The sequence below is a fragment of the Nicotiana tabacum genome, chromosome 8 (assembly GCF_000715075.1).
Source record: "Nicotiana tabacum cultivar K326 chromosome 8, ASM71507v2, whole genome shotgun sequence".
Classification (NCBI taxonomy): Eukaryota; Viridiplantae; Streptophyta; class Magnoliopsida; order Solanales; family Solanaceae; genus Nicotiana; species Nicotiana tabacum.
The window spans coordinates 199,237,367-199,251,975 of record NC_134087.1 but is presented as its reverse complement, the minus strand read 5'-3'; the positions used below and the strand labels follow the sequence as shown (position 1 = coordinate 199,251,975).

General features: G+C 34.3%; 1 protein-coding gene across 1 annotated transcript; it reads left to right on the top strand.

The window, feature by feature from the left end:
- Nucleotides 1-8,583: 8,583 nt before the first annotated feature.
- LOC107829403 (uncharacterized) lies at nt 8,584-14,000 on the top strand. The gene is made up of 15 exons (XM_075220777.1): nt 8,584-9,033; nt 9,167-9,222; nt 9,296-9,383; nt 10,259-10,362; nt 10,513-11,065; nt 11,330-11,629; nt 11,779-11,809; nt 11,908-12,117; nt 12,228-12,290; nt 12,382-12,521; nt 12,568-12,800; nt 12,891-13,011; nt 13,100-13,620; nt 13,721-13,871; nt 13,980-14,000. The coding sequence occupies exons 1-15, from the start codon at nt 8,584-8,586 to the stop codon at nt 13,998-14,000; spliced, it is 3,042 nt and encodes a 1,013-aa protein (XP_075076878.1).
- Nucleotides 14,001-14,609: the final 609 nt, after the last annotated feature.

Sequence of the window (14,609 nt, the reverse complement as noted above, 5' to 3'; positions counted from 1 at the left end):
AGGAAACACCATCTCTACCTCCCAAGGTAGGGGTAAGATATGCGTACACATTAGCCTCCTCAAACTCCACTTGTTGGATTCCACTGAGTTGTTATAAAATTGTAAGAAACTATATTTAACATGAACTGTTAGAAAGAAAAAAAACACAAATACTAGAAAATCTATTCAAATTCCAAAAACTACATTATACACCAAAAACACCAAAGATGGCATAATACACCAAAATAGACATAAATTATAATAACTGCACCTCCAAATATGAGTTCCTAATAAAAAAAAATGTCGCAGTTCCAGTTAAAATTTCCAATCAGAATTTATTAAATATTTCATGAAGTCCAAAGGTGCTCATTTTGACAAATTCAAAGACTACAATTACTCATGGTTATATTCAAATTGACTATTTTAAACATACCCTAAAACATAAGGGATCATTTTGTCAATTTCCTCATAAATGTTATTTGTGAGCTTAAGTTTTGTAATGTAATTTTTTTTACATAATTAAGTTAACTATAAAATAATTTTAAGTAAATATTTATAATAAATATTAAAAGCTTTATTCCTTTTAAGCTCATATGCTTTGTCACAAAGAAATACTATGACAAAGTTACGTAGGCCCTCAGCGTCAGAGTGAACCCCCGCAAGAATCCAGTTACCTGGAGTTTAAGTTCGATCCATTAGGCTCTTTAATTACTTTTTTAAACAATATAAGAAAACACGATCAAATTTTTTTGGCACAGTCTTTCTGTATTTTCTACTGACATATAAATTATATACTAATTATACATGATTACATACACACACACACAAACACACACACACACACACACACACACACACACACACACATATATATATATATACACACACACATACAGACATATACTATATTAAAAGCACGAAGGTCCTTAGCGAAATGTCATTCGCCTTTTTTATCCTTTTAAAATAGAGTTCACATTGGACAAAATCGTAATTCAAATTATTTTTCTAATATTTAGGATTTAAATCTACTAAAATTTTGATTATTAGATATTTTCTTATTTAAACTGATATAACTTTCCTTCTTTGAATTAACTAAACGATCCTATATTTAAAACTTTATAATCAATTAAAATTTACCTTATATAAATTATATACTACAATATTTGGATACTGGCTTATAATAAACTTTAACTTCAACTAAAATTATATCCACTTTGAATTTATGTAAATTAGCTAGCGATGGACTAAATTCAATTCATATTCAAATCCATAATGGTAAAATCGAAAGAATACAGTTTGTCTAGAATAACATCTATTCCTCCAATAAAGAAGTTATTTTTCCAAGTTGATTCTTATTAGAATTCTGCAACTTTTTACCGTTAATTGGACGAATATTTAATATAATTAAAATAAGATATTTTGTGAAATAAAATTATTTGACCTATGGAAAAAGTATCAATATCTAGGAATCTAAAATCAAATTAAGATTTTAATTATTTTATACAAATCATTTTCTTATATTTTAACAATATAACATTAGTGTAATTCCGTTCGTATTACCTTTGAATTATATATATATGAACTATAATATATTTTCATATAATATTTGAACTATTTTTCTATTCAAACATTGTTTTTTATTCATCAATCATTTTTTTAATAATATTTAAATTGTAATACCCGATTTTTATTTTTTTTAATATTTATTAATTGTAAGGTTAGTGAATTAATTTATTTATGGCTATTGGAAAAGTACTAAGATACTGAAAGATGATTTAATATAACATATAAGATACTGTACTAAATAGGTGGTTAGTGAACCAATTACATAAGATAAATTTGAAAGCGGAAGGAAGTGAATTTAGTTAGTATTTAAAAGGTTAATAAGTGGGTCAAGCTCACCACTTACTCATTGGTTAGATATTATAATCGGTATCCTTAGTTTAGTAGAAAAAGAAGTAATTGAGGTTTACTTTTTTCCACGAGAAGGGAACGACGGGCGGCGGCGATAGCACTGGGAAAATAAACACGATTCACAAACAGGTATCATATCGATGTTACTGTAGTTCACTTGCTATTTATTAGCATTGATTATGTTATGGTAATAAAAATAGTGATGATTGGGAAGTAAAAAGTGATAGCATTCATGAGTAAGCCAATAATTAGGGGAGACAATCTTGAATTTAGATTAATGGAGTTAAAGTATAAAATATGGGGTTTAGATCACTGCACTGGTAACATAGTGATTTAACGTGCATGCTACAGTGTCCTTTTAATCAACTAGAAAATAATTAGCCAATGAGTGGAAATAATAATTAGATAATGATTGGTGAATGGTGGAATTTAGAATTAAAATTTTGATTTTGAAAGGAGCGGCTATAAAATCATCTTTAGCAAGTTTGGCTTCTGCTATATTAATAAGGAACATATGATTTAACTAATGATGTTGTAATTATTGAAAAGTAATTTGTAATAGCATAGGAATAAAGTAGTCAATTTTGTTAGTATGAGAAACCATTACTTGGGAACTACTGGCTTATATATATGAGACCATTGTTTCCGCAAAAATGCCGCGTTTGATTTTTATTAATTGAATTAAGGGATGACCATAATTTTGATGCGTCTTAAGATTATAGAAACTATTCACCTAGACTAATTAGGACGCGTTATTTAATATTTTGGATAGACTGAGGCCATTGGAGGCCGTTTGGTTGGTGGACTAAACGTGGCAAAGTTGCAAAACTTCTCGATAACGAGGTAAGTGAGACTTTAAGCTTTGATGCTTGCTTTTTCAAAACCCGCTTTGAAAATATATTTTGTTTGCCTGGTCCATGTGTTGGGACAAGCGTGCGCTTGGCAGAATTGGTGGTCGTTGACCAGCTGCAAATATATATTATTTTGTATAAAGCTAAAGCATTTAATAAGTGATTTATGATGTGGTGTGGCGTAGCCTCGTGCTATGGCGCTGGGGCGTTAAAAATTATTTCTTTGTTGCCGTTATATATTTGGGGCATTGTGCATGCCGCCGTGATAGGTTTGGGGCATTGTGTATGCCGCCGTAATATATTTGGGGCATTGTGTATGCCGCTGTGATAGATTTGGGGCATTGTTATGCTGACGTGGACTCGTCGGGGTGTTTGGTTAATTTCCTGCACTGCCGTTAATGACAAGTCCTTAGTGTAGATTGTGTTGAGATATATATAGTGTTGTTGTTGAATAATTGTCTAGGCCTTATAGAGTAATTACATGGTGAAAGAATTTTTGTGCATATTATTTCTATGCTCGTTGTGTGTTTGTATTTTCTAACACTTGTTCTATAGGTATCCAGAGTGGCGGGTCGAAGATCTTACTGGGTTATATTTACGTATAACTCACTCCTTACCTGCTTGTTTATGCAGATACTGTTGTTGAGGACGAGGCTAGTGGCTAACGAGTTCGTTGAGTGGATTCTGTTGCTGAGGTGAGCCGCCGCATTGTTCGTGAAGGCCGCTATTTCAGCTCTACCTATCTTATGTTTATTATTTCTTTCGAGTTTGCATGCATGTCAGTCAAACTTCTATTACTCTGTTAGATGCTCGGTGGTCTTAGTATGAAATTTGTGTTAGAGATTCATTGCTTGAGTGCTCGTTAGAATTTATAAATAAATTATGGTTTTAGTTGGATAATTACTTCGTATTTAGTGATATTTAATGCATTTGGACTTGTAGGCGTTTCTCGCAGTACTTATATAAAAGGTTAAGAGTACATGAATTGATTCGTCTGGCGAGTGGTGTTAGCTAGGTGTCAGCCACGTCTAGGGGTAGTTTGGGACGTGACATAAATACTATACTCGATAATTTCAACAAGCAACAAAAAGATATTTGAGAATATAAAAGAGAAAGAAAGAATTTGACGTCAGAATAACATTTAAATATTGGATGTCCTAACATTAACAATGAATCAATAAAAGTAAACTACTTCCTCTAATGTTGAAACAAATAACTAAATCTTGCATTTATTCCAACAAACAATAGCGCTCTTTACCGAATTAACCGTATGGGATTATCATCCATCATTTTAAAGAAATCATGTTTTTTTTTTGATTTTTAGTTTATAACTCATATACGTTTAATAAGATTTATTTAATTTTAAAAAATTAAATACTCATTAATACAGGGTACACGCGCAAAGCACGTACCCTAAACTAGTATATATATATATGTTTTGGTGATAAGTCCACACTTTGAACGAGCATATCTAAATATATATATATATATATATATATATATATATATATATATATATATATATATATATATATATATTGTGAATTGTTAGAGAAGCCCTCCTATTAGATACTCCATTTGTTTCAAGTTATGTCACGACCCGGATTTTTCACCCTCGGGAGTCGTGATGGCGCCTACTAATGAAAGCTAGGCAAGCCAACCAATTGAACTATCTGCCTTATTTCCATTTTTAATCCGGTAACGGTTAAGAGCCAACAATTAGATAACAATAGAATTGAATAAGCGGAAGACTGCATTGTAAAGATTTAATAATACTGCTAATACCAATCCATAACAAATCTACCCAAGACTGGTGTCACAACTTCACAGGCTGTCTAGGAGTACTACAAATAAAGGTCTAAAATAAATAAATACAACACTGTCTCTGAAAATACATGAAAGAAACAGGAATAGTAGATAGAAGGAGACGCCAAGGGCTGCGGACGTCTGCAGGACTACCTCGGATCGCCTGATGAACAAGAAACAACAATCCTCACTGCGGTCCGAAGTCTACCGCACTGGGATCTGTACACAAAAATGTACTGAAGTGTAGTATCAACACAACCAACCTCATGTGCTGGTAAGTGCCTAGCCTAACCTCGGCGAAGTAGTGACGAGGCTAGGACCAGACTACCAAATAAACCTGTGCAAGATAGCGTACAAAAATAATAGGAAGCAGATAACAATGATGACAACAATGATCAACCAGGGATATAAATAGCAGGCGACAAGAACACCATAAATGCTTCTCAACAAATAATAAATACAAGTGCAATCAATTAATCAAGTCTTTCAAATATAAATCTTTCGCCTATAAATCCTTCAAGTAATAATCTCTAAGATAATATGTTTTTCAATAAATATATTTCGAATATATTTCCTTCAAATAAATATCTTTCAGATAAGCATCTTTCGAATATAATTCTTTCGAGTAAATGTCACCTTGTGACACCTCATTTCATAATCATAAATAATATAGGTCTCAGCCCATTTTCATATTTTCACGGCACCTCGTGCCCATATTTATGTCACAACTGCACCGACAACTCACGTGTCATTAAATAAAACCATAATATTTTTCCCAACACCTTGTGCCCACATATTTCTGTCTCACATTGCACAACAATATTCTCATGTTACTCAGCTTATAGGTTCCATAACCCAATACAATTAAGAATGTTCAAGGAGCCTCCTTCACTTAATATAAAGTAGAGTACAACTTCCAACCCAATTAGGAAATCAACAAGAAAAGATGAAGTTATTTTTAGAAATCATTTGATAAAGAAAATACCATTTTCAATTAAAGTACAATATCGAAGGAATCATTACCTTTAATACGAGAAATTAATAAATCAAAACATAGTAGAAATTTCTTTTTAAGTAAAGTACAACCTCAAACGGTTTAAGGAAACTTTAGTTGAGAAATCAATTGAGTTAAAAATGTAACAATTCTTGAAATTTGAAGTATTGGACATATTAAAAAAAAAATAAGGCGAGGTATTGTAAACACTATAGATTCCAACACAAAGGATCACAAAAGTAAAGAGATCTAAACAGTTAATACACTTGAATTGTTAATAACAAGTAAACACAGTAACCTGAAAGTACACAGCATCACCCTTAGTGCTTTAACACTCTCTCACCAAAACAATACACGGCATCACCCTTCGTGCTTTAACACTTTCTCACCAAAACAATACACGGCATCACCCTTCGTGCTTTAACACTCTCTCACCAAAACAATACACGGCATCCCCCTTCGTGCTTTACACTCTTCCTCACCCAAGCAACAAACACAAGACAAATAGGGTAAGGGAATCTATAACATCGAAATAAAATCAAGTAATAACGGAAAATCAGTAAATAAACGTACGTAACTCAGTTAGAATCAGGAAAAATCAAGGACAAGTGCACGACATCACCCTTCGTGCTTTTACTCTCGTCCTCACCATAAGAATCAATATAAACTGTACGGCATCACCCTTTGTGCTTTACACTCTTCCTCGCCATAAAATTAATATAATCGGCATGAAATTGTACATCGTGCGGCACGACATCACTCTTCGTGCTTTACACTCTTCCTCACAAAATCATACACGGCATCACTCTTCGTGCTTTAACACTCTTCCTCACTCAAACAACAATCACAAGAAATAAGGGCAAGGAAATAAATGAAATCACAATAAAATTCTGGTAAGGGAACAATAGTACAACAATCAAATCCCGGCAAGGGAAACAATATCAAAACAATAACATCCCGGCAAGGGAAACAACATCAAAACAATAATACTTCCACAAGTCATATTCCTCAATAGAAATTATCATATAGAGCATATACACTACGAAACGGAGTCAGATTAATCAAAGTATAAGACTCACGGGCATGCTTGACACCAACGTATAGATACTCGTCACCATGCCTATACGTCGTACTCAACAAATAACACATAACAGATAGGACACAAATCCTAATCCCTCAAGCTAAGGTTAGACCAAACACTTACCTCGCTTTGCAACCAATTCAAAATTCCAACAAGCCTTTGCCTCGCGAATTCGTGCCCGAAATTCTCAAATCTAGTCATAAACAATCCGATTTAGTTAATAAAAATTATAAGAATTAATTCTATATGAAATTCTACATTTTCTATTAAAAATCCGAAATTGCACTAAAAGTTCGCCCGTAGGGCCCACGTCTCGGAATTCGACGAAAGTTGCGAAATATGAAACCTCATCCAACCCCGAGTCTAACCATATCAGAATTACTAAATTTTGATAATATTTCAACCCTCAAATCCTCAAATCTATCCGAGAGGGTTTTCAAACTCTTCCAACTAAATTCACATATTTAATGCCAAAACTAGTAATAGATTCGGGTAATCTAACCAAAATTAAGTTAAGAACACTTACCCCGTTGTTTTCTCTGAAAATATCGCGAAAATCGCCTCTTTCCGAGCTCCAATTTGACAAAAATGGAAAATTCAGAAATAAACATTCTGTTCAGATTACGGGGGTACTATTCACGTGTTTTTACTGTTCACGGTACTGTTCACGGTACTATTCATGAGGTACTGTACACGGTACTGTTCATGGGGTACTGTACACGGTACTGTTCATGGGGTACTGTACACGATACTGTTCACATGCTGTAAAAGAAAATTCAGCAGCCTTTTTATATCCGTTAACCTTCCGAAATCCACTCGAGGCCCTCGGGACCTCAACAAAATACACCAATAAGTCCTAAACATAATATTGACTTAGTCGAAATCTCAAATTGCATCAAATAATGCTAAAATCGTGAATCACACCCCCATTCAAGCCAAATAAAACTAAGAACATCCAACTTCTATATTCGATGCAAAAATCTATCAAATCAAGTCCGATTGACTTCAAATTTTGCACACAAGTCATAAATGACATAACAAAGCTAGGAAAAATTTTAGAACTAGATTCCGACCCCGATATCAAAAAGTCAACTCTCCGGTCAAAACTAAGAAATCTTTAACCTTAGGTTTCTAGATTCCGTTAAATGGCGATAATTTAATCTAGGGACCTCCAAATTCGATTTCGGGCATATTAACAAGTCCCAAATCACGATACGGAACTCTTGGAATGGTCAAAACTTTTATCCGGGTTCGTTTGCTCAAAATGTTGACCGAAGTCAACTTAGTTGAGTTTTAAAGCTCTAGTTCACAATTTAATCCATTTTTCATATAAAAACCTTTCGAAGAATTATACGGACTGCGCATGCAAGTCGAGGAATTATTGATACCGCTTTTCAAGGTCTTAAAAATACCGAAATGATTATTTAATTTAAAGATGACATTTTGGGTCATCACAACTTACTGGATAAGAGGTAGCATTTTTCTAGTCCAATGTATTTTTTTTTTGAGAAAATCTCACTTTATACCTATTAGGCCCAAACTATTTACCTTTTAATACTCATCCCCAAACTATTTACCCTGCCTACCCAGTCGGCCCAATCTATTTACCCGGCCCCGGCCCAATCTACCCATCTCTCCCTTATCTTCGATCCAGCCCATTCTGCCCATTATTCCCACGTTTTCCTTCTTTCTCTATCAGTTAACAGAGTACACTTTCCATAACTCCATAGCCAACCGATGAGAACGCAAAAGTGAAACACATTCGAGTTGTAATTTTTTTCTTCCGATTCCGTTCTATCTCTTCGTCTAGTACCTAATTTTGGGTGACATTTTTGCTTTGGGTGAATTTTTTGCTTCTGAAAGTACATTTTAGTGAAAGTGGGTTTTCAAAATCATAGGATTTTTATGTTTTCCTTTGTACTTTTGTGAATCAATGTCTATGGGTTGTTGTTTTCTCTATGGGTCGGAAGAGTTGTGCACGTAGATGGTGGCGCTTTGGACAATATCATTCTTCAAAAGAAGTAGCTACTGAATTCGTTGCCTCAGCCATGTCTGGGCCTAGTTTTTCCTTATTTTTTGATTCTCAGTCTCCACTTAGTCGTAACCCTAGCAGTAGTCATGTTGAAAACACAACTGAAAATGTAGAATTAGAGGGTGGAAAAGGCAAAAATATTAATGCCGCGTCAGTCGATGAAACTCCCTACCTGTCATTACCCGACACAAATTTCGAACCAGTCATAGGAGATGTTCCTGTGACTGATAAGAGAAAAGGTAAAGTTGTTGAGGATTCTGAGTTAGGGGGAAGCCGACGTGAATCCGTGCCTGAAACAGAGACTCAACCAGTAGATGTTGATTGTAGCGATGATTCTCAGTTAAAGAAGAGAAAAATTGGTGTCGCACCCAAGAAGGTAATTTTCTTACAATTATGATCTTTGCGATTTTTAATGTATAGTACATTGTTATTTTTTGATTTCTTATTATGCTTTTGTATTATATTATAGTTATAGTCAGTTTTGTTAATTTTTTGAATTAAATAGACAGATTAAATTAATGTTCTGCTTGAGGTTTAAAAAAATGGTCGCTGATTCACTAGTGCTGTCAATCAGTAGCTGTTGTTGTCAACCAAATTTATTGAAGCCAGAGTTGCTCTGTGTGATTTCTGATTTTCAGCTTTGCATTAGATGATTTTGTACGTGATCTAGTGTTTAGGCCAGTTGATAGTGGTGGGGAGAAGCAAGTATGGAAGGAATGGGACCGTGTAAGTTATGTGTGCAGAATGAGCTTTTCTTTATAGGTGGCATGGTGTGGATGGAGTCAATGTGCAGAAGCCCCACGGCCTTGGCTGGTGACCACCACTGGCATTGATTATAGGCAGGCATCGGGGTAGAGTGATCATGTATGGGGCGTTTTCTGAATAACACCCATTGTCCCTTTTGAAACATCTGAAGAATCTCTTAACCTTAAGTAATAAGTTAGGACATGATTGACTTATTTTCTAATGAAAATGATTTGTTTAATTGGTGCTAAGTAGTATACAAAAAAAGATGTCAGGTACTCAGTTACATGATTGACATAGTACTTGAGTCTGGAAGGGGGAGGCAATGCTATTTGACATAGTTCTTCTAAAAAATTGCATTTATGTTCTTTATCCGATTGTTGCGTAACTGGTGTTTTGTTGCAGTGGCAATGGCACGCATGATGTTTCCCATAAAAGTTTTGTGCCTATAGACATAGTGTATGTGTGTTATGTGATAGTTTTTATAGTTATAGACAGTTGTTGGAACAACCCCGTACAACTATTTACCCTGTTAGTATAGCTATATACTATCATATGCTTCTTTTTTAGCTGTCTTCGCTATTTGTTTTTCCTTTAATAATAGTAGTATCGTACAGTATCTTGAAAATACTTTATAGCTGCATTCCTTTTTGCTTTTTATCTTTATTCCTATCTGTTATGTAATAGTAGTATAGTCATTTGTAGTTGCCAGAAATTAGTCAGTATAATTGTATACCCTGTTGGTATAATTATATGTCGTGTTGGTATCGTATGGTAGTTGTGATATTTTAGTTGGTTTAGTTGCATTTTAAGTGAATTCTATTTCTGAAATTATTTTATATGAACATGTTTTGCAGTGTTGGGATTTCCTTGTGCCTATTGACTTAGATTATAAACCAAAGGTTGATTGGGATACCAATTGCCATGTTATTCATCAATTAAAAGCGAATTTATCAAAGCGGTAACTTCGACTGTTTAAGAAAACATGCTTTGGCTATTTTTTGGATCTGCCACCAGTGATTGTGCAAATTCGTGTTATGCACCATTTGCTTATGAGAGAAGTACATCATGAGGTTAAAAATGAGATGCGGTTTGTATTGAATGATTCTAGGTTGCGGTTTGGCTTGGGTGAATTTGCACTTGTTACTGGGTTGAAATGTAAAGGTGATACAAGTATAGAGAGCATAGCAGAGAATAGGTTGATTTCAAAATATTTTGGGACTGCATCCGCGACATTTGCCCAACTAGCAGACTGTTTTAAGAAGAAGAAATGGGAAACAGATGATGATGCGTTGAAGATAGCAGTTCTGTATTTTGTCAACAACTTCTTATTTTCTCAACTCAAAACAAAGGCTATTTCACGGTCTTACATTGACTTGGTTGAGTCTGGTGATTTTAATAATTATCCCTGGGGTATAGATGTTTATAAAGCTACAATTGACTCGTATTCCAACAAGTTTCAAGATAAACCTTCTTTTTATAGACTTGATGGCTTCCCGTTGGCTTTACAGACTTGGTTGTATGAATGTTGCCCAAGTTTGGATGGTCACTTTGTTGATCATCTTGGAAACAACAAACTTCCACGAATTTTGAAATGGGTAGTCAGGGGTCAAATCCCGAATGAGCGAGTTGTTTTGCAAATGTGTAGCTTGCAACACAAGCAGGTAATTTTCTCATAGTTTTATTGCCTCTCTTAATGTTTTGGTACACTAGTTTAGTCACAGTTGTAGCAATATCCCAGTTTAGTGATATACTTTGTTGGTATACATGTATACTATATTGGTATCATGTATACTATATCCCAGTTCAGTGATATACTTTGTTGGTATACATGTATACTATATTGGTATCATATGGTAATATGGATCTTTTTTCTTTCATACTTTATTATCATTTCTATTTCTAACTAGTGTGCTTAATAATTGCAGCTAAAGAACATCACCCCAACTGATGATGAGAAGAAACAATTTGATGTGCGTGGTCTAAGCTTTGAAATTGAAGTTGAGTGCACTGACAGCCAACCCAGCCAGCCCGATAGCTTTCAGATTTTTGGCACTCAATTACCAAAGACACAAAGTATGCCTGAAAGTACCGGAGGTGATTCCCAACCTACCAATGCTGAGGTAATGAAGGAGTTACAAGCTTTGAAGCTTTTTGTAGAGAACAAGTTTGAGGAGGTGCTTGCAGCTATTGGTAGGCAGTCCGTGAAACCAGAGGGAAATTCAGCGGTATTCATCTTTTATATAATATAATGCTATAGTATATTGTTCAAAGATGCAATATATGCTTATAGGATACTATTCCATTCTTTACTTTTAGTGCACATAGTATTCTTGTAATATACATAAGACTAAAATTGTTAGTTTCTCATTTTCAGCACAAGCAACAGGATGATGATTTGCGTTCTGGTAAAATGTTGTATATGTAATTTTTGATTATTTTTTTATTTATTTAACTCTATGTATTTGTGCATTGACTAACCCTTTTTTTAAAAAACTTTTTTTAGCCCCCTTCGTAAATGAGCATGATTTTGGCTTGGATTCTAACTTTGAACTATCTGCATCTGCAATTGATCAAATCACCGCTATTACACAACAAACAACATATAAGCAGTCATTTTATGATGTTAAAAAGTCGGGTCCTGCTCCGCTGCCATTAGGAATCCCTGTACAGACACGAGCAGATGTTGTTATTGAGTCTAATACTGCTCCACAGGGTACGATGTTGATGTTACTAATTCTGTAGTTAGTATGTAAATGATGGGTTCTTGATAGTTTTTTATTTTTTATTTAAGTAGTGATGCTGATAATGCTTTTATGTGTTTAGCATGTCGGGTTGATGGTATTGGTCAAGTGGATGTTGGTGGAAGTAATGTGAATTTGCCTTCTGGTAATGTCTTCTATATATAACTTTTCATTCTTTTTTTCTAAATTTCTTAACTTTGTATATTTATTTATTCACTAGCATTTTCTAATTTAAGCTCCATGTCGACACGGGGGTGTTCTTCACTTGGATTCTGATTTTGAATATACTGATTCTCAACTTGATCTAATTGCTGCCATTACACAAGGAAGGAGACGTAATGTAAATCAATATGGAAATGATCTGACAACTCGTGCTGTAAATAAGTCTAAACCTGATTAGTCGGTATCAAGAAATATTTCAGATACAAACAGATGTTGAAACTACTCCTGCAGTTTTAACACGGAAAAGGCGCCCCACAGCTGTAAAACAGTCACCGTATAGGAATGACTGTCAATCTGGTATTAGTGCAGTTGGGGGATCCTCGAAGGTTATCAAAGGAAGATTTCCATTTGTAAATGACATTTCAGAGACTGTTGATTTTAAGCTTACGACTGCATTCTCAAACTTTGTTGAAGCAAATATGCAATTGGGAGAGTGCGTATTCGTTCCATGTACTTTTGTTTTCATTTTTTCTTAATGTTTGTTGTTATATTTCTTATCCATATCTTCTTTTATACAAAATAGGGAAGTGTATTTACCTGGTGATCAAAAGCTAGAGCCTTGTTTTGACTTTGAAGTTGAACAGATTGATGATAAGACGTTTTTCCATACCTTAAACTATTCTGGCAGGCCGCTCTCTAGTTCGGTATGTGTACTGCTTTTTATTTTTGTTGTTGTAGTAGTTCATTCATATTGTTAGTGGTAGTCATGTTTTCTTCCTCTCTTTTTTGCAGCACTTGAATATTATATTCTACTATCTTAGGAAGAAGGCGAAATATGGAATTAATATGCCAATCAAAGTCACAACTACAGATACTCTTTTTAATAATATCATTCAAAGGGTTTTCACAGAATTTGTAAAAGGTGGGAAACAAGATCATTTGATTGATAGATCAGACGATATCATGGAGTACATGAAAGGATTTAGGATGCATTGCAACACTCCATGGCACCAGGTTGATCATGTCCTTTTTCCAATTAATTTGGCAGAAATTTGGCATTGGATATTGGGGTGTGTGTCATTCCACAAGAGATGTTTTTATGTATATGACTCGCTACGTAGTCGAAAGCACAAAAAAGCTATTCAGAAAGTGGCAGAGGCTTATGCTGTGTTGATCCCCCTATTTCTAGTTAGTATTGAATTTTATAACCAAAGAAGTGACATTGTAGTAGAAAATGGTCTGCACATGGGAAAGAAGTTGACTAATCCTTTTGATATTAAACTGATTACAAATCTGCCAACACAGCAAAATTCGTAAGAATAGTTACTTTTTTTTTTACTTTGTTTTCCTCATTCATATTAACATTTTTACTTCTAATTAATTTTTATATTCTATTCATTTGTTTTATTTCAGAGATCGTGGAGTATATGTTGCTTGCTTTGCAGAGTATATTATTGAAGATCTTCCAATCCCTGTTGCCAATTTTGATGTGGATGGTCTTCGAGCTAGGTTTGGTATACTGTTGTGGCACTATGGGAGGAACAAGAAGTTGCATGCGAATCAAGTGAATCTGAGGCTCCAGTAGCACCTAAAAAGACTTGTGGAAAGAAATGCAAGAAGTAGTATAGGTCTCTTTTTGATTTTAGTTAATTGTATCATGAAAACTTTGCAGGATTTTAATAGTTTTTGGTGAAGTATGGTATTATTAGTAGTAAATGACCTTCTGCTGATTCAAGACTGTAGGAAACTTGTGCCTTTATAAAATATTTCCAGCTGCTAATATTTCTTTTGTCATATTTAATTATTCTGGTTCAAAATATGTGGTAATAGATTTCTTCAAGTACATGGGGGTTATCAGTATAGTTATGTCTCTTGATGCTGAAAATTTGCTTATTTTGTTTCTGATTTCAGCTTGTTTTATTAGGCTTTTCTTAGGTTTCTTCCATAAAGTTGTTGGTTTATTAGGATGCCGAGGTCCATTCCTTTGCCAGAGGGTAAGGTTTAATGGATTCAGCAAGTGAAAATTAGGGGCAGATGAAGTGAACACTTCCAGCAACATACAAAGTAGTTGTGACAGAATTTAAATGATCTGCTTTCGAATGTGATTATGGTCTAAGCTTTAATGTTCATCTGTAGTTTTAGCATAGATGGTGTATTAGTGTAGTAGAACTATATACCAATAAGGTATAATGATATACCATTTGGGTATCACGTTGTATTTGACTCATCTTTTTTCCTGCAGCAACTAGATGTAAGTACTGACATGAGTTGCAAAGTGTGCGCATTTTAGGTATCACGTTGT